At 46.2% G+C, this 19,268-nt stretch overlaps 1 protein-coding gene across 2 annotated transcripts; it reads left to right on the forward strand.

Annotated features, from left to right (window-relative positions):
- The first annotated feature begins 13,012 nt into the window (after nucleotides 1-13,012).
- Nucleotides 13,013-18,393, forward strand: LOC120704720. 2 transcript variants are annotated; one of them, XM_039989202.1, is made up of 3 exons: nucleotides 13,013-13,194; nucleotides 15,094-15,181; nucleotides 15,832-18,393. In XM_039989202.1, exon 3 carries the CDS (start codon nucleotides 16,218-16,220, stop codon nucleotides 18,003-18,005), a length of 1,788 nt encoding a protein of 595 aa, XP_039845136.1. In that variant the 5' UTR covers nucleotides 13,013-13,194; nucleotides 15,094-15,181; nucleotides 15,832-16,217; the 3' UTR covers nucleotides 18,006-18,393. The 2 variants fall into 2 exon arrangements, with proteins under 2 accessions (XP_039845136.1, XP_039845137.1); XM_039989203.1 differs by lacking the exon at nucleotides 13,013-13,194 and adding an exon at nucleotides 13,204-13,572.
- Nucleotides 18,394-19,268: the final 875 nt, after the last annotated feature.

The following is a 19,268-nucleotide window of genomic DNA, read 5'->3' on the forward strand; positions in this document are numbered from 1 at the left end:
ACTTTACCTAAGAATTACTCATCAATGTTTCAAAATAACCATTTTCTCTTGAGTAAAGTGAAGGGCAAGGTGAAGGCCAAATTCATTGGCAAAATTGCTAAGGAGTCAAAGAAGAAGCTCCCCAAGCAACTTTGGGTCCCAAAAGCTCTTGTCACACATGTGCAAGGCCCAAAGCTTGTTTGGGTTCCTAAAACTCAAAAGTGAATTCTCATGTGTGTAGGTGAACTACAAAGCCGGTGGAAAACATTGGGTACTTGATAGCGGTTGCTCTCAACACATGACCGGCAATGATAGCATGTTCACCTCTCTTGAAGACCCCGGCGATCATGAACATGTCACCTATGGTGATAACTCAAGGGGGAAAGTCTTAGGTTTGGGTAGAATAGCAATCTCTAAAGATTTATCTATTTCTAATGTCTTGTTTGTTGAAGCACTTAGTTTTAATCTCATTTCTATTGCTCAATTATGTGATCTTGGACTAACGTGTACCTTTGACAAAAATGGTGTTGTAGTAACTCATGAAAAAGACAAGTCATTGGTATTCACGGGGTTTAGGCATGGCAACATTTACTTGGTGGATTTCTCTTCAAAGCAAACAAGCACCATGACATGCCTCTTCACCAAGTCGTCTCTTGGGTGGCTTTGGCATAGAAGAATTGCTCATATTGGCATGAGCAACCTCAAGAAGGCCCATAAGAGAGGGATGATCACCGGCTTGAAGGACGTTACCTTTGACAAGAACAAGTTATGCAAAGCATGTCAAGCCGGGAAGCAAGTTGCAACACATCATCCCATCAAGACGATGTTGTCTACCTCCAAGCCGCTCGAGCTACTTCATATGGATCTCTTTGGTCCAACTACATACAAGAGCATTGGTGGTAACCTCTATTGCCTAGTTATCGTTGATGATTTTTCACGTTACACTTGGGTCATGTTTCTAGGCGATAAGGGTGAAACTCTGGAAATCTTCAAGACATTTGCAAGAAGAGCTCAAAGGGAGTACAACTCTCCAATTGTGAAGATCCGGAGTGACAACGGCACCGAGTTCAAAAATATGAAGATTGAAGAATGGTGCGATGAAGAGGGCATCAAGCATGAATTTTCCGCCACCTACACGCCTCAACAAAATGGAGTGGTGGAAAGAAAGAACAAGACACTCATCACCCTAGCAAGAGCAATGTTGGATGATTATGGCACATCCGAGAAGTTTTGGGCGGAAACAATCAACACGGCGTGTCATGCATCCAACCGAGTGTATCCCCATCGACTCCTCAAGAAAACTCCATATGAGCTCATCACCAGGAGGAAAACAAATATATCCTACTTTAGAGTCTTTGGTTGCAAATGCTTCATCTATAAGAAGAAAAGGCTCGGTAAGTTTGAGAGTAGATGTGATGAAGGTTTCTTTCTTGGTTATGCATCAAACTCCAAAGCATATAGAGTATTCAATCAAACCTCCGGGTTAGTTGAAGAAACATGTGATGTGGAGTTTGATGAATCTAATGGCTCCCAAGAGGAGGTTGTTAGCTATGACAATGTAGGTGATGACGAGATTGATGAAGCTTTGAAGAATATGTCCATTGGGGATATCAAGCCGGAAGAGGTGCATGAAGGCAATGATCAAGGGGGAGGACCTTCCTTGTCTACACCAAGCACCTCCACGGCACCCCAAGTGGATGGGGATCAAGAAAAAGATGATCCACAATCTCAAGAAAATGTGCCAACGCCAACACCCCAAGTCCAAGAACAAGAAGAGCAAAATATTCCACCACAAGCACAAGTCACCCATGATCCACCCCAACAAACATCCACGCATGAACCGCTAGTGAAGCACGGTCACATCTCCAAGGATCATCCAATGGATCAAATCATTGGTAGTCCTTCCAAGGGAGTAAGAACTCGCTCTAAGCATGCTTCATTTTGCGAATATTACTCGTTTGTTTCTTGTTTCGAACCCACTAGCATAGAGGAAGCACTTGAGGACTCGGATTGGGTGATGGCCATGCAAGAAGAATTGAACAACTTCACCCGCAATGAAGTTTGGGTCCTCGAAGCTCCTCCGAAAGACAAGAACATCATCGGCACAAAGTGGGTCTTTCGAAACAAGCAAGATGAACATGGGGTGGTGATACGCAACAAAGCAAGACTTGTGGCAAAAGGGTTCTCTCAAGTCGAAGGTTTGGATTTTGGTGAAACTTTTGCTCCGGTCGCAAGACTTGAAGCTATCCACATCCTTCTTGCTTACTCTTCACATCATAACATTAAGTTATATCAAATGGATGTGAAAAGTGCATTCTTAAATGGCGTTATTGACGAACTTGTTTATGTTGAGCAACCTCCCGGGTTTGAAGATCCGAGGAATCCTAACCATATTTATAGGTTGCACAAGGCACTCTATGGGCTCAAACAAGCTCCAAGGGCTTGGTATGAGAGGCTTCGTGACTTCCTAATCATGCAAGGCTTCAAGATCGGGAGGGTGGACACCACATTGTTCACAAAAGACGTCAACAGGGATCTTTTCATTTGTCAAATTTATGTTGACGATATTATCTTTGGCTCAACTAATGATTCACTAAGCCATGAGTTTGCTACCATGATGTCTAGGGAATTCGAGATGTCCATGATTGGCGAATTGACCTTCTTTCTTGGGTTTCAAGTCAAACAAATGAAGGAAGGGACATTCATCCATCAAGAAAAATATACTAAAGATATCTTGAAGAAGTTCAAGATGGATGAGTGCAAACCAATCAAGACACCTATGGCAACCAATGGGCATCTCGACTTGGATGTGGACAATAAACCGGTTGATCAATCCCTCTATCGTTCTATGATAGGGTCTTTGCTTTACCTTACCGCATCTAGGCCCGATATAATATTTAGTGTGTGCTTGTGTGCCCGCTTTCATGCTAATCCAAAAGAATCACACCTCTCGGCTGTGAATAGGATCCTTCGGTATCTCAAGCACACCCCAAGCATAGGCTTGTGGTACCCCAAAGACGCTAGTTTATATCTCTTGGAATACTCGGATTCGGATTTTTGCCGGAAGCCGTGTGGATCGCAAGAGTACCTCCGGGGGTTGCCACTTGCTTGGGCGTTCTCTAGTTTCTTGGTCGAGTAAGAAGCAAAATTCCGTGGCTTTGTCCACCGCGGAAGCGGAATATATAGCGGCCGGTGCATGTTGTGCCCAAATCCTATATATGAAGCAAACCCTTTTGGACTTTGGTGTGAAACTAGATAGGATCCCACTCCTTTGTGACAATGAAAGTGCCGTAAAAATTGCCAAGAATCTGGTTCAACACTCTCGCACAAATCACATTGATATTCGCCATCACTTCTTGCGTGATCACGAAGCCAAAGGAGACATATCTCTTCAAGGTGTGAGATCCGAGGAGCAATTGACGGATATTTTCACAAAACCATTAGACGAGAGTACTTTTGTAAGGCTAAGGAATGAGCTTAATGTGTTAGATGCGGCAAACGTCATGTAAGTTGCCATGTCATATAGAAAAATGCATTCATATAGGACACTTGTCTAACCATGGTAAGATAGTGATGAGCAAGGGTTTAGCTAGAGGTGGTGGTCCACTTGTTTTCCTCTAGGCTTGTAGAAAGGCTCATCATGAAGAAGCTTCCCGTGGGTTCAAACTTGGCAAGTAGATCTTAAATTCTTGTTATGCATTTCTTGTCATATAGATATGCACTTCATGTTTACTTTACTTTCGCATGTGGTTGTAGTTTACATTAACATTGCATGCGTAAGGGTCACAAAGGAGATCACTTGATGAAAATGAGACTTGTTTCATATGCAAGATCTTAATTCATGAAAAGTGAAAAGAGCAAAGTGTTAGGTGCGTTATTGCCTAGTGAGTCATGTCATAATGAGTTTGAAGCTCTCTATCTTCAATATTCCTAAGACATGGCTCATACATTTTTTTGGCGCTTTGTCTCGCTTTGCGGCTTCTCCTTGTGTTTGAAAAGAAAATTTATTTAAGCTAATGTGCTATCCTATTTATTTTGAGGGGTAAAGTCGCCTATGCAAGTCCATTAACTTGAGTTTAGTTGAATTTTATAAGTTTATTGGACTTAGCATAGAAGTGTGAGCTGAGTGAAGGTTTTTGGGTTCACCGGTTAAACCGACGCTTAAAAGGTTTTAACTCATCGGTTTAACCAGTGTTACTAAGTTTCAGCCTCAGCTCAGTCAAACCAGGCGTTCAACCGGCGTATACAAATTTCGGAGCATCGGATCAACCGGTGAACGCAATACAGATTTGACCTGCAAATCAACTGGTGATATCAGCGTTCAACCGGCATATACAAAAGTCATATCATCGGATCAACCGGCGTTCAGATACAGATCTAGTGGAGTCTCGGGTAATCTACACCGACGCAATCAACCGGCGTTCAGACCCTAAGCATCGGATCAACCGGCGATAAGATTCGCGGGGTCCACCTGTCATATATCTCTCTTGCCCCCACGCCGCCGGCTTCACTTCCCTGTTTTGCCCTCGTTTTTCCTGACTCCGCCGCCACTCCATCCGCTCCTCCACACCGCCGCCGTGCGCCATCCTCGCGCGCTCGCCGCACCGCCGCGCCACGCCGCGCTGCCTGCGAGCCCTCTGCGCCGCCCGCGCAACCGCTCTGCGCCGCCGCCGCCGCCGCACCACGCCCTCGCCGCCACCTGCGCCTCGCACCGTCACCACTGCAAAATCACGCCGCCACCACTGCTTTCCTCACAGCCCCACGTCCTCACTACTCCACGAAATCATTCTCCACCGCCATCCACTGTGCGCACACCAAGTGCTCGACGTTTTGCCCGAGCCACTTTTTGTGTTGATTTCGCATTCTCATTCTCCCACACCACTATAGCCACCGTCAGTCGAGATGGGTCGTGAGAAGAGGAAGGGGAAGGAGGTTGTGGTCGAGAAGCCCGCTCGCAAGCGGACTCGTGCAGAGAAGGAGGCTGAGAGGGCCAAGATGGTGGCCAAGGCCGCCGAGGAGCAGGCATCGGGCCGTGCTTGCCCGTTCGCGATCAGGGATCCGCCAGCCAGGGGCAGGGGCAGAGGCCGAGGTATGGGCCGAGTCAGAGGTGCCAGGGCCACCAGAGCCACGACAGAGGCAGCAGCAGAGTTAGATCAGTCAGTTTCAGCTGCAGAGTCAGATGCAGATTCAGAGGCAGAGCAGTCTGAGCAGTCGCAGGGGCAGGGCACACAGGAGTCACCGATTCTACGACGGTCTGGTCGCACTCGGCAGACGTCCCCAGCAGCAGAGACTTCGCCAGCGATTGAGCATCGCACTGGACCGAGGACACGAGGAGGTCACCAGCCACAGGAGCCTCGCAGGTCCGCAGCAGCAGCAGCTCGTAGAGCCGAGGCCTTAGAGGCCGAGCGCGCAGTGTTCCGTATGGACACTGTTGTGCGTCTGGAGACAGGTGTGCTGCTCCAGAACTTGACCAAGGCCAATGCGGCGAAGGTCAAGAGGCTCAGGTGGAGTGTTCAGGAGGAGGACTGGTTCCCCATGACCCGTGACAGCAGGGTCAACCGTAGGTTCTGGACGCTTCTTCAGGCCAGTTTCTACGAGACCTACCAGAGGCGGGGCCACAGGATCTTCCCGCACAGGGTGCTTGACTGGGTGTCACTGAGGACAGCCGCAGGGGGAGCAGACGTTAGAGAGCACTTCGCTCACTTTAGAGGCCTGTCCAAGTTACTCCAGATAGAGCAGAACAGATATATCGAGGACTGGGTCAGAGTTTTCTATGCCACAGCCTGGATAGCTCCCGAGCGTAGAGCCGTACACTTTGTTTTTGGAGGCCAGGTCTTTGGTCTGTCGAGGGCGACGTTAGCAGGGATTCTCGGAGTTGACTTGGTTGACGTCTCCCTGCACGAGATGGTATATGGAGACGCAGATCCACCGCGCAGAGCTATGATTGGCAGGATTGCACCTTCTCACGAGGCGATCTCTCAGTGCTTCCGCCAGCCGTTTCCAGCGTCGTATGCTAGAGTGCCCAGCTTGCTGACCCCGGAGGCGTACGCAGTTCACATGGCCCTCCGGAGGACGTTGTTGCCGAGGAGTGGCTACCCGGAGGGGTTTACAGGCTTGCAGCAGCTGTTACTACTTCACATCCTCACTCACGAGCCGTTCGATATTGTTGACTTTATTCTGGCTGAGATCGAGGATGTGATCACTGACGGGATGGGGGTCGTGAGACAGTTCCCCTATGCACACTGGATCAGCTATATTTGTTCGATGATTGTACCAGCAGAGTCACCTGTCAGCAGTGTGTACCATCAGGATAAGGCTCCCCGGTTCCCAGTTTACCGACCGACAGCACCACAGGACCGGAGGAGGGGCAGACAGGCAGAGAGAGCTGCCATGGCACAGTTGTCACCAGAGGCACAGGCCCGAGTGGCATAGGAGGATGAGGCACTGCTAGCTGCCGAGGCCCAGCTTCCCGGAGGAGATGATGAGATACACTGGTCTGAGCTTGAGTCAGACTCCTCCGAGGATGTCGAGTACTTCCCTGCAGTAGCCCCAGTTAGTCACGACCACGAGGCAGGGGGGTCCAGAGAGCCAGCCCCAGAGTCAGCCGCTGCTGCTACAGTCTCTGAGTCCCAGGTGTCTCAGCCGTCCGAGCTCACCGCACTTCTACAGCAGCTCGTGACTCAGCAGAGAGAGGACCGGCTTGCACAGGAGGAGGCCAGGAGAGCCCATGAGGCTCAGCTTGCTGCTATACAGAGGGAGGCCGCCCGAGAGCGGGCTGCAACCGAGGAGCATTTTGTCAGGCTTATTGATAGAGTCTCTCAGAGGACAGACGCTCAGTTCCAGCAGATGCAGCAGGGCATGATGGCGATGTTCGGGATGATCTCACAGCTTTACTCTCACACCGGACTCGCCCCGCAGCAGCCAGGACTTCAGGGTGTTGCAGCACCTCAGCTTGTGGTCACACCGGCTCCTCCTCCAGTTACTACTGCATCTCCTGCTCTCTCGACAACACCGGAGACCACGTTCTCAATGTCCGCACTACTTGGGTCTGCCGGTCGTCCACTCTTCTCACCACTGCCAGCGACTTCACTCTTCCAGGACTCTCCTTCGGCAGTCCAGTCAGTCGCCCTCCCCGTTGTACCACAGACACTACCTTCAGGGGGAGGAGGAGAGGGTTTTTTGCTTCAGCAGTCGACACAGCCGGCAGCCTCAGCACTTACTTCAAATGTTGACACATCTTCTACTGAGCCGGTTACCACTTCTACGGACCCTCTTCTAGGCAGTGCCAGCACGAGAGCCTCGACGACAGCTACACCCCCAGTCAGTTCAGATCCAGTAGGCAGTTCTGACCAGCAGCTCCCGTCCGTCACCGAGGGTTCACCATCCGACGACGACGACACGGAACGCTTCCTCTCCGTGCCGCGACAGCCGGATCAGTAGCTCGCCTTTTTGGTGCTTTGACGCCAAAGGGGGAGAGAGTCAGGGGGAGTTGGAGTCAGGGGGAGGGTAGAGTTAGAGAGAGCTCGTAGTTTCAGGACCTTGATATTTTATTATCATTTGGTGTTAATTCATGGATATGTACATTTGACGCTTGAGTATGCTGTGGTTTGAGACATATCTATGGATTTCGTTTGAGCCGTTGAGCTCTTTGGTCCTTCTTCGAGTTTGCTTGTGTTTATCTTGTTTTATCTTTCTCGCTCTCTCGTTATTTATGTTTGTGTTGTCATCAATCACCAAAAAGGGGGAGATTGTAAGCATCTAGGCCCTCAAGGTTTGTTTCGGTGATTAATGACAACCATTATTGTGACTAATGAATTTGTGCAGCTTAATAGATTATTATCGCTCATTTGGTCATATGTCAAAAGAGGCCCCTCAATTTCATTATTCAAAAAGGCGATCTCGGTTTTCAACTCAATTATATGTCAAGACTAAGGATCTTTCTAGTCCTAAGTGTCATAAGGTTGAGAAGGACACTTAGGTTAGTATAGGTTTTATAGTTTTGTAGTGATCGCAATATTAAGAGGGGTTAAGGCCAAGTAACTTGAGCATGGACATGGTCAATCAAAAATGGATGCACACTATGGTCACTCAGGTTCCTAGAAGTTCAATAAGTGGCTTTCAACTTATATCTCAAGAATATTTAGATTTCATTCAAGACTCAAATCAGAAAAGGCAAAATCAGAAAAAGTCTTTAACACCGGTTTAACCGACGCTTACCCTTTTCTATACGTCGGTTAAACGAAGTCAGCAGAGTCTGGATAATTCAATACACTGGTTAAACAGATGTGTTTGAATTTAACGTCGGTGCATTAGTCAGGAGTTGGTTTTTCCAGGGTGATTCAAGTTCTATACACCGGTTAAACCAACGCTGTTTGAAATGAGACGTCGGTGCAATTGACCAGTGAGATGGTTTTTCCATGGATTTCTGAAGTTGTACTCACCGGTTAAACCGACGATGGTTTTGAGTTAACGTCGGTGCAGTTGTCCAGAGACTTGGTTTTTCAGTTGATCAGTGGACAACTACACTCACCGGTTAAACCGATGATACGTCGGTTAATCTGCCCAATTTGTAACGGCTAGTTTTCAGAATGTGCAGATTACATTCATTGGTTAAATCGACGATGACTATTGGAGGTACGTCGGATTAACCGGCGCTACGCAGTTTTCTGGCAACTTTTCTCCAACGGCTCTATTCGTGTGAGCTGTCTATATATACCCCTCCAATGGGTTATTTTGTACACTCTTAACACCAGGGCTACATTCATACACTCATACATTATTGAGAGCCACTTTGAGCTTCATCTTTCGCATACTTGTTCATCCAATCAATCAAGAAGCAAGATTAAGGACTTGAGTAGAGAGAAGCTTGTGTGCATCCATTTTTGGTGATCGGTTCTTGCTCAAGTGAAGGCCCTAGCTTGTTACTCTTGGTGATTGGCATCACCTAGGCGATCTTGGTGATCGAGGTGTTTCTCGCGGAGCTTGCCAATGATTGTGGGAGCCCGGAGAAGAAGATTGTACGTGGCTTGAGCTCCACCACGCCGGGATGGTGAACGGAGACTCTTAGTGAGCGCCCTCGTCTCGGTGACTTGGGAGGTGACAAGACTCTTAGTGAGTGTCACAACGTGGATTAGGGGTGTGTGCCAACACATCGACACCACGGGAAAAAATCCAGTTGTCTCTTGCCCGCTCTTTACTTTCAAGCACTTACATTCATGCAATTATTCATGTGCTTGACCTTAGAGATCATAGCTTAACTCTACCTTACTTAGTTTCATATCTAGTTGTATCTTTGTAAGCTTGTGTAGTTTGCTTAGCTAGCCGGTTGGTGAATTGAGCCTTACTAGTATTGCATAGGTTAAGGTTGCTTTACTTTGTTTTAGAAATTTGAAAAATGCCCAATTCACCCCCTCTTGGTCCATCGATCCTTACAGTTATCCCATGCAATTCTGATTTACAAAGAAATTTTTATTTTTGATGATGTGGGAAATAGAATGGAGTGAGAGATAATGATATGGTTATTTCGTGAAAATTAAGGACCACAAGATTATCTACCCACCAAGGATTCCGAAACCAATCTCTTGCCCTTCACGTGTTTTGAACCTTAATCAACGTACTAAGCATGTTTACCATAAATCTTGCATGGATCTCAAAGCAATACAATGTCATCTATACTTCCGTCACACAAATTTGGGGATGTATCTATGATGATGCCCTATTTTATTTTTGTATTTTTATTGAGGTACTCCATCCGTCCTGTAATATAAGGCGATGAAACAGGAAGATCAATAACATATGTCCAGAAATAATAAAAAAAGATCTAAACCAATTTAAAAATACATTAACCGAGAAAAAAGATGAACCTCAGCAGTGGCCGTGGCAGCTACGGCCTATGGGCTATATGGCCCAGATTCGCCATTTCGCCACGTCGACCACGAGGCCCTCCACCTCCACCAGACCGCCTCCCCCTCCCTCGTCGCCACTAGAGCTGGGACTTGGGCCGTGCCAATTTCGGGCGGGCTGCGGCACGATCATTTGGCACGACCCGAAGCACGGCACGGCACGAAATATTTTGGGCCGTGCCGGCACGACACGAACATGAGGGCCGTGCCGTGCCTAAGATCTCGGCACGATGGGCTATATGGCCCGGCCCGCATTTTGGGCCGTGCTTGGGCCGGCACGGCACGAAAATAGCCCGCCAGCCCGCATATAGCCCGCTACGCTACTATGGTAGTTAATCTTCCTTTACAATTAAAAATCAGGTAATTTTTCCTGCCATACATAGTTAATTAGCTTCCTAATTGAGATAGGTTGCCTTCCATATGACTGGGCAGTGGGCACCCATCCATGCATATAGTCGTACAATTCGGCCAATTGCCATTCCTCTCGTGATACACCATCGCACAAAAGAAAATGCCCCGGCAGAAACAACCAGCAGGGCGCCGCCGCCGGCGCTCACCTAGTCCGGTCGATCCACAGCAGCACTCCCCAGATACGGGAGACTACAAGGATGAAGAGCAACATGGAGGCCCTTCCGTTCCGGAGAAACCAACGACAAGCAAGTTCTCCCCTGAGACGCCGGCTGCCGGCAAGGATATTGCCGGGCCATCCGTTGTTCCCAGGGCCGGCGGCGCGGAATGCTGGAAACATTTCACTAAGAATACAGAAATGTGCAATGGTAAGTTGGTTGTAGTTTCTGCAAATTGTAAATATTGCAAAAAAGAATATTCTGCAGGATCACGTGGGGGTACTGGGCATCTTAATCGGCATTATGAGGCATGCTTGAAAAAGTATAGCAAGCACGAACAAGGCGGAGGAGTGCAAACTCAATTGAACATCGCAGCGGATGGCTCTGTAAGTACATGGGTTTATAATTCAGATGTTGCTCGTCAAGAAATTGCAAGGTATATAGCTGTGGAGGATCTACCCATTAGGATGGGTGAAAGTCCTGCTTTTGAAAGAATGATCCAACGTGCATTTTGTCCTCAATACTCTAACGTGTCCAGGAAAACCACCAAGAAAGATATAGTCAAATCGTACCATGAAAAGTGGGATGCTCTAAGACAGAGTCTTAGTGCAGTAACCTTTTCTATTGCTTTGACATCAGATATTTGGACGTCTTCACATCAGAGGACATCTTACCTCAGTGTAGTTGCCCATTACCTTGACAGCAAATACAGGCTAAACAAAAGGGTTATAGGATTCAAGGACATCGATGAGTCCCATACTGGAGAGGCCATTGCCTCACAAATTCTGGAGGTTATTCAGGAATACAAGATTGAAGATAGGGTTGTTTCTATTACATTGGATAATGCCTCAGCCAACACATCAGCCATGAACACCCTGGAACCATATATACAGAGCTACATTGGTGGATATGTTCTCCACCAAAGATGTGTGTGCCATATAATCAACCTCATCGTGCAGTCAGGTATGTCACAGGTAAGTAAACATCTAAGCAGTATTCGTAGTGCTATTCGCTTTCTTTCGACCTCTCCACTTGCTTACAGCAAATTCAAAGAGTATTGCAAGGTTAGAGGTAAGAAACCAAGAAAATTTGGCCTGGACATGAAGGTGAGGTGGAACTCCACTTACCATATGCTAAAACAGGTAAAAGGGTACGAGAAAATTTTCACCAATTTTATCAATGCTCAAGATATAGGAATTGTGCTTACTAACACAGATTGGCAAGTTGTCGCAAGTTTATGTGATTTCCTCGAACCATTCTACAATGCCACAACGCAATTGTCTGGTATTTACTATCCTACTTCTCCTCTTGTTCTTGAATGGCTTATGAAAATTGTTGACACTTTTCAAGAAAAAAGTACCGACAGGATGCTAGCTCCCATTGTTGCTGCAATGAAGGAAAAATACTTGAAATATTTTGATGCTATCCCACATTTGTACTGTTTTGCTATCGTACTTGATCCGCGCAAGAAGCTAGATGGTTTAGACACTGCCTTCCGTTTTATTGGTGACACACTTGATCTTGATTACTCATCTGCTTACTCACATGTGAAATCCGAGATATTTCGAGTTTTTGATATGTACCAGGATAAGTTTGGCCAAACTCGTCCAAGATCGGAGGCAGCACAGAATGAGAAGCCCAAAAGTACTGCAGCAGCTAACATGTGGAAGAAGCTGAAGAGCATGGACTCTTCTTCATCACAGACGGCTCGATCATCTTGGAACCCCAGGGCAGAGTTCAATCACTACCTCGAAAATAGATCATGTATCTCATGATCCACGGCTTCAGGAGGAGGATGACCAGATCGATCTTCTTGGATGGTGGAAGGACAACGAACGTCAATTTCCTGTGCTATCTCAGTTTGCACGTGATGTTCTTCTAGTTCCTGTGTCTACCGTCTCTTCTGAATCAACTTTCAGCACAGTTGGAAGAATAATCGAAGAACGGAGGTCCTCTCTTGCACCTGAGATGGTTGAAGCACTCACATGCCTCAAGGATTGGGAGGCAGCAGATACACGACAACAACATCAACTAGAGGACCAAGAGATTGCACAGGCGATGGCAGATCTTGAGCTCGAGGATGAGGAGTAGTGGTTATGTTACAGTAACAGTACACTGTACTCTTTTCCTTACTGGGGAGCCCTGTCATGGGGTGTAAGGTTTTTAACGAGGCAGTGTACTAATGCAAAATAAAATTAATAAAGCATATGTTTTCCCCAATTTTGTCTCTTCTCGTTCTTTATAAAGTTTACTTACTTTTCTTATATTAGTTTGAACATTTTTTTCTCATTATGGTAGTAGTAGAAATATATAAGCGTGGTAGGTTAGTCGTGATCATCTCTTTTTGTAATGATGATTAAACAAGTACGTAATTAGAGGGCCATGCTTGGGCCGGCATGGCACGAAGGCGTGCCGGCGTGCCATGGGCCGTGCTTGGGTTTGGTAAAAGACTTGTCGTGCCAGCACGGCACGGCACGATGTGCCGAACGGGCCTGGAAGTGTAGACCCGCACGAGGCACGAGAGGGCCGGGCCGGGCCGGCACGGCACGGCCCAAGTCCCAGCTCTAGTCGCCACTCGACTCGCCTCCTCCCTCCTCTCCACTTGTCTCTGTCCTCCACCTCCGACTCCTCGCCCCGCTCGCTTTCCCCCTCCATCCCCGAGACGCTCTCGCGCCCCTCCGCTACCGCCGACGCCGCCGCCTCGGTGCGCCCGCCCCCGCGCGCGTCCCATCTCCCGTGCCTCCGAGGTCGGTCTCCTCCTCCCGCCTGTCCCGACGCCCCACGCGTGGCTGCTTTGTTTGTCCCTTCCCCTGGCTGCTTGCCGCCCCCGCCCGGACCCTGCCTTGTCCGGGACTCCTTGGCCCCGCGCAGCCCCTGCGGGGTGCTTACTTAAATGCGCCAAGAATCGCGGGCGGCGGCCTCTTGCCGCGCTGCTCCTGGGTACTAGCATAGCATCTCGCGTAAGCTGGAATCACTACGGATCCGTATCCTCTAGGTGTTAGGAGGAGCTCGGGTTGATTCTGTTCTGTCTAGCCTGCGTGATTTCGGGTTTTCCAGTCAGCTTCTGTGTTTGTTCCGATCGTCACCACGCTTGCCGTCTCGTGGGAAGCTGCATCATTACCTGGGTTCGTTCTTTCTTTGCCTTGCAGCAAATCCTGTACTCGTCTGCATCTAAGTTTTGGGCATCAGTATGGTCAGATAGCCAATATGTTTTGTTCTCGGCCTCCTATAAAATTTGCGAGATATGCTATGTTCATGCTTTTGTAGTGCTTAGTAGATTCCATTCGTAGATTTCACTAACTACTACTGATGCAGTAAGTTACTACTGTTATAGCTTTGATATTATTCTAGCTTCAGGAAATATTCTGTGGTGCCTGTTGTCGCTGACCCAAAAGAAGAATATTCCTGTCATGCCTTCTAAAAGCTGTATAGTGGCTGACTGTGGTACCTACGTAGAGATCAGTGCTGCTACTTTAGATGATTTTGATTTCTTCCATGTATCGAGTGTGCTACTGGAAAGATCTTTCCGTTTTTGCCCCTCTAGTAGTTACAGTGCTAACGGTGTTTCCTGAAGAATTGAGATTAATGGAGTATGCACGTGTGCTTCTGCTTCAGTTGAGAGTTGATTTTCTTTAATCTTCAGTCAAATTTCCATTTCATGTGTTGGTGCTGATCTGAGTACAGAACAGAATATTCTTGTCATATTGACATATATTCCTCCTAAGATGCAAAGTGGCTGACTCTGAAACATATCAGAGTGCAGTGCTACTAACATTAGATGGTTTTGATTTGTTCTAAGTTGAATTTGTTGTGCAAGAAGTCCTTTTTTACCCCTTCTAGTGCTTAATAGGCTCCACTCGTATAACAAAGATGATTCTCTTTTCTTTTGAAAGCAATAAGAAGATGCTACTTTAAGACCACATATGTGATTCAACATAATATATGGTATTGTTTACTCTTAAGAGTTTATATGAAGTTGTATTTTGGCTGTTGGCGCTGACATAAATTCAGAACATTCTTGGGATGCTGATATTATACTTTGTAAGACGTAAAGTGGCTGACTGCGATATTTATCTATGGTGCAAAGCTACTGCTTCTGATGCTTTGATTTGTTTACTGAAGTGAGTGTGCCATATGAAAGAAGGTGTCCTTTTCCCTCATCTAGTGCTTATTCGATTCCATGCTCTGTTGTTAGATGTAAAGAAGCATCTTGAAGACTAAGTGCTGTTGATTCAGTTGAAATGCTGCTAGATGTTCAGTCTTGAGAAAAAAAACTCCATTATGCCTGTTGATGTGACATGCACATTGGATATTCTTATGATGTTTATATCACGCTCTTAAGCTGTGAAGTGGCTGGCTGTGAGCCTGTGATACCCTTTTAGAGTGTAGCACTGCTACTTTCACCGTGATTGGAGTGCTATGCATACAAATATTCTAGTCGTCTATTGATCAAACTTGAGCGGCCTTCTTGCTTCGTCGGTGATTCTTGTATATTCTTGCTTTCTTATTGATGTCCATCCATATCATTTGGTGCGTCAAATTAGTTTAGTTTATTTTGATGGGTGTCTTGTTGGTAGCATAAATTTTGTTAGAGTTAAAGGATGGCATATAATTTTTACTTTCTAACTCATGTTTTCTTTGTTCAGTTTGCAGAGTGATCTTGCTGATTTTTTATGTCAACAGCACTGCAATTTCTTGCAGTATAGAAAGGCTATTGCTGTTTTCCACTCACTGGTAATTATCACAAGCCTTTTTATCTATCGCATGGAGTCAACTCTATACATTTATCCATCCTGCTAATAGATAACAGGAGTATGGATTTATTGAATATGCTCAAATTGTGAACCTAGCTCCTGTTTCTCATGAAATTGTTATGCCTGATGATGACACAATCACATAGCATTTTATTGTCAACTTTATTTTTTCCTTGAAAGCTACATGGACCTTTGTTTCAAAACTAATTGCATCTCTTTCTGAGATCAAGAATGGCATCGGGTTAGTACCCTTTTTCAGATTCAACTATCATTTTTAATGTGCATGTAATCAATTTCTAAGCAGGAAACAAAGAAACATAAAGTTTTATATTTGCATTTGGTGTTTATTTCAATGAATTTTTTTATGAGATAAAATAACTTACACGAACTCACCTGTGTTTTGCAAAAACATGATGAACATGTGATTTTCTATTAACTGAACACTAACTATACTGACGAATATTGTAGAATACAACTAAATCATTAACAGATTTTGAATGCTCATTGTTTCAACCCCTATATACATTTCTCATTTTTCCTGTTGTGTGTTTGTTATTTTTTTGTTTGTACAGTACTGATTTTGAAATTCATGGATATTTACATTACCATGTCTTTTTTCCATCCATGCAGAGTTGCAGACCTGCAAAATCTTGTCCAGTGGAAGCAGAGTCAGTTGCTTCTGATTGTTAGTTCTGGATTTGATAAATAAATAGACTCTCTTAAAGGGTGCTAACCAATGGACCGTCCTGATACTTTTGGGTTTGTTAGTGGAGGATGCAAGGTGACAAAGGGACTGCTAACAAGCATAGACTTCTAACACATTGTATTTCATTGCATTTTGTAACCTAGAAGTGACGCTGAGTCGCTGACTGTACTTTCCCATAAAGATCAGTAGGATTTGATGGTATTCTCAGCCACCAGGAGCAATTGATCATATGTTTGAACATTCAGGATATACTGCAAAATCTTTGAGTTCAAACAGCCTTGGAAACTGAACCACTCATAGACCAATAGTCATGGAACGAAGAGCTTGTCCTACACAACTTGATGTGCTTTCCCAAGATAGCACGGATTTTGTATCAAGAGGGATCAAGCGTAAGTATGTTGACTTGTCCCTTGGCTTAGGTAACTCTTCAAGCTCCTCTGACTTTAGCAAGCAGAGCATGGGCACATGCTGCACCCTGTCTTCTACTGCAAAGGATAAGGATGATGGATCATCTATTGACTTGGACCTAAATTTTCAGTTTAGTCTCTGTAGTGAAGGCACTTCCAAATTGGGCACGAATGCTTGTAATGCTAAGACTTCTGAGAAGCAGCCTTCTATGGATCTTAAGTTATCTTTGACCGTCGGCCCTGCTGAATCTATTGTTACTGATGTGGACGTTAATGTGGCCTCCCAAGATCACACAGTATTGCTGCAATCATGCAATATGGCCTCAGTGTCAACTGTTGATGAAGGTTCAACATCAAGTCGCTGGAAATCTTGTGGTATGCTACATCCTTACCTGTTACCTGTTGGCTCTAATCAATCTCATGGTCCTTTACCAATGCCACCAGCAATGCAACTGCCAAAAATTCCAGTAGCCTGTTCTTCTGGAGTTATCATCCCACAACAGCGCTGTAGTAGCACAAAAGTTTGTTCACAACCAGGATGCTCTAAAGGTGCCCGCGGTTCATCTAGGCGCTGCATTGCACATGGTGGTGGCAGAAGGTGCCAGAGAGAGGGTTGCAAGAGAGGGGCGGAGGGGAAAACCATCTTCTGTAAAGCTCATGGAGGGGGTAGGCGCTGTGAGCATCTTGGATGCACAAAGAGTGCCGAGGGTCGCACTGATTTTTGTATAGCTCATGGGGGTGGCCGCCGATGTAGCAGAGAAGGGTGCAAAAAGGCAGCAAGAGGAAAATCTGGTCTTTGTATTAAGCATGGAGGGGGGAAGAGATGCCAAAAAGAAAACTGTACAAAGAGTGCGGAGGGACAGTCTGGCTTTTGCATTGCTCATGGAGGTGGGAGGCGCTGCAAACATGAAGGTTGCACAAAAGGTGCTCAGGGCAGTACTAATTTCTGTAAATCCCATGGAGGTGGTAAGAGATGCACACATCCAAATTGCAGCAAGGGTGCTGAGGGCAGCACACTCTTCTGCAAGGGCCACGGAGGGGGGAAGCGCTGTGCAGCTGAAGGCTGCCCAAAGAGTGTCCATGGTGGCACTGAATTCTGTGTTGCCCATGGAGGTGGAAAGCGTTGTGTGGTACCAGGATGCACCAAGAGTGCTAGAGGACGAACAGACTGCTGTGTTCGTCATGGTGGGGGCAAAAGATGCCAATTTGCCGGCTGCAGTAAGAGTGCACAGGGGAGCACTGACTTTTGCAAGTCTCATGGCGGAGGCAAGCGTTGCTTATGGGGCCAACCAGGATCTGACCTTGGCACCAGCAGTGCTCCTTGCGAGCGATTTTCGAGGGGAAGGAATGGACTGTGTGTCGCTCACAATGCTCTGGTGGAAGATAGCCGAGTCCGTGGCGGGGAGACACTTGGTGCTATGGGCTCACCAGGACCTGTTGTGAACAACTTGGTTAATTGTGGTTCGGTTTATAGAACTGAGGATGGTGAGTCATTCAACCCTTTTAAAATCAGTGAAAGGCCCAACAATGTTCTGCATCCTTCAGAGACTCTTCATCACGCACCAATGTCTGCTCCAGAGGGGAGGGTTCGTGGTGGTAATATTGTTGCTATGCTATCAACTGGTATGAATCTTGGAAAGCAATTAAGCTACAATGTGGAGGCAAGCACCTCTGAGGGAAATTGGCTGTAGTGTGGAAAAATACTATCCAGTCCAATTGGCTTTGCTTCATGTCAACTGGAAGTAATCTTCTGGTCTTGCTCTGTTGTGTATCTGGGAGCCATGCCTGCTGATAACATAGCATTTGTGTTTTATAATTATAGGGGACTTCCGTTTTTTGTTGTAGCTGTAACTACCTTGTGTCTCATAAATAAAAAGGGGGGAAATACTGTAATCTATACTAGCACCCAAGTGTGAAATTAGAACTGTTGGTCTGAGATGTAACGAATGATCTTCTGAACCTATGTGTTTCATGTTGTGAGTACAATATTAGGATTGAGCAAAGCACCTGCGGTGCATGTGTGGAACTGTTTGAAACTCTATAATATCTTACCTATTTATGCTATGTTCTTGTTGTTGGCATGTATTCAGTTACGCTCCGATTATGTCGTTCTAGATACAGACGCACTGGGCATTTTTGTCTTCAGAAGCAAGTTCCACTTCAAAACATGAAATTTGCCTGTTGTTGTCCCTTGATGGAGCTGCCTTCTCCTGTCCCCTGTCATATGCATTTGTGTCCTCTCTATCTCAACATGATGTAACGACTGCAGTTCAGCAAAATTATTCTCTTCAAATCTGTATGAATGTAGGTGGAGGTGCTGGTTCACAAAGTTGTTTCCTTGTCTGCATGGAATGTAGACGAGAAAAACAAAGGGAATGCATGGCCATAGATCACATTTGTCCTGTGCGAGAACGACCAAAACACTGTACAAGCTAAGTTCGTCAGGATTTCGACCAAAACCCCCCTGAACTCATAGTGCAGAGGGCCCGTTTCAAAATTACAAGCTAAGTTCGTCAGGATGCAGAGAGTTTGGTTGAAACAAAAACATCTTGCCATCTTGGTATATGTTGAGGGATGGGAGGGAACCAAAGAGTCCAGTGATTTCGAGGGCTGGAGGATGTACGTTCAACGCAGGTGCAACCCAGTGCTAAGTACAGTGTTTGGTCTGCATCAGATGCTAGGATGGACGTGTCTTTTCTGTTTCGGGCTTTCTTTTTTCCCTGCTTCGATGCTTAAGCAGAGTCCTCGCACGAAGAGATTACGGACAGCCTCCGGCACTCCAACCTGCAGGAGCAGCTTGTTTGACCGTGGTATGTGGCCATGTGGGAAAAGTAATTAACAAAGACTTATTACTCTCTCCGTTCTTAAATGTGACGTTTAGGACAAGATGGTTAGTTCAAAAATGACATTTGATTAGAGCTGTAAAACATAAACTCCTATTGCACAGATAATCT

The sequence above is a fragment of the Panicum virgatum genome, chromosome 4K, assembly GCF_016808335.1.
Source record: "Panicum virgatum strain AP13 chromosome 4K, P.virgatum_v5, whole genome shotgun sequence".
Lineage (NCBI taxonomy): Eukaryota > Viridiplantae > Streptophyta > Magnoliopsida > Poales > Poaceae > Panicum > Panicum virgatum.

Bases quoted from the DNA above. Each gene is read 5' to 3' on its own strand.
- LOC120704720 (XM_039989202.1), top strand. From the start codon at position 16,218: ATGGAACGAAGAGCTTGTCCTACACAACTTGATGTGCTTTCCCAAGAT.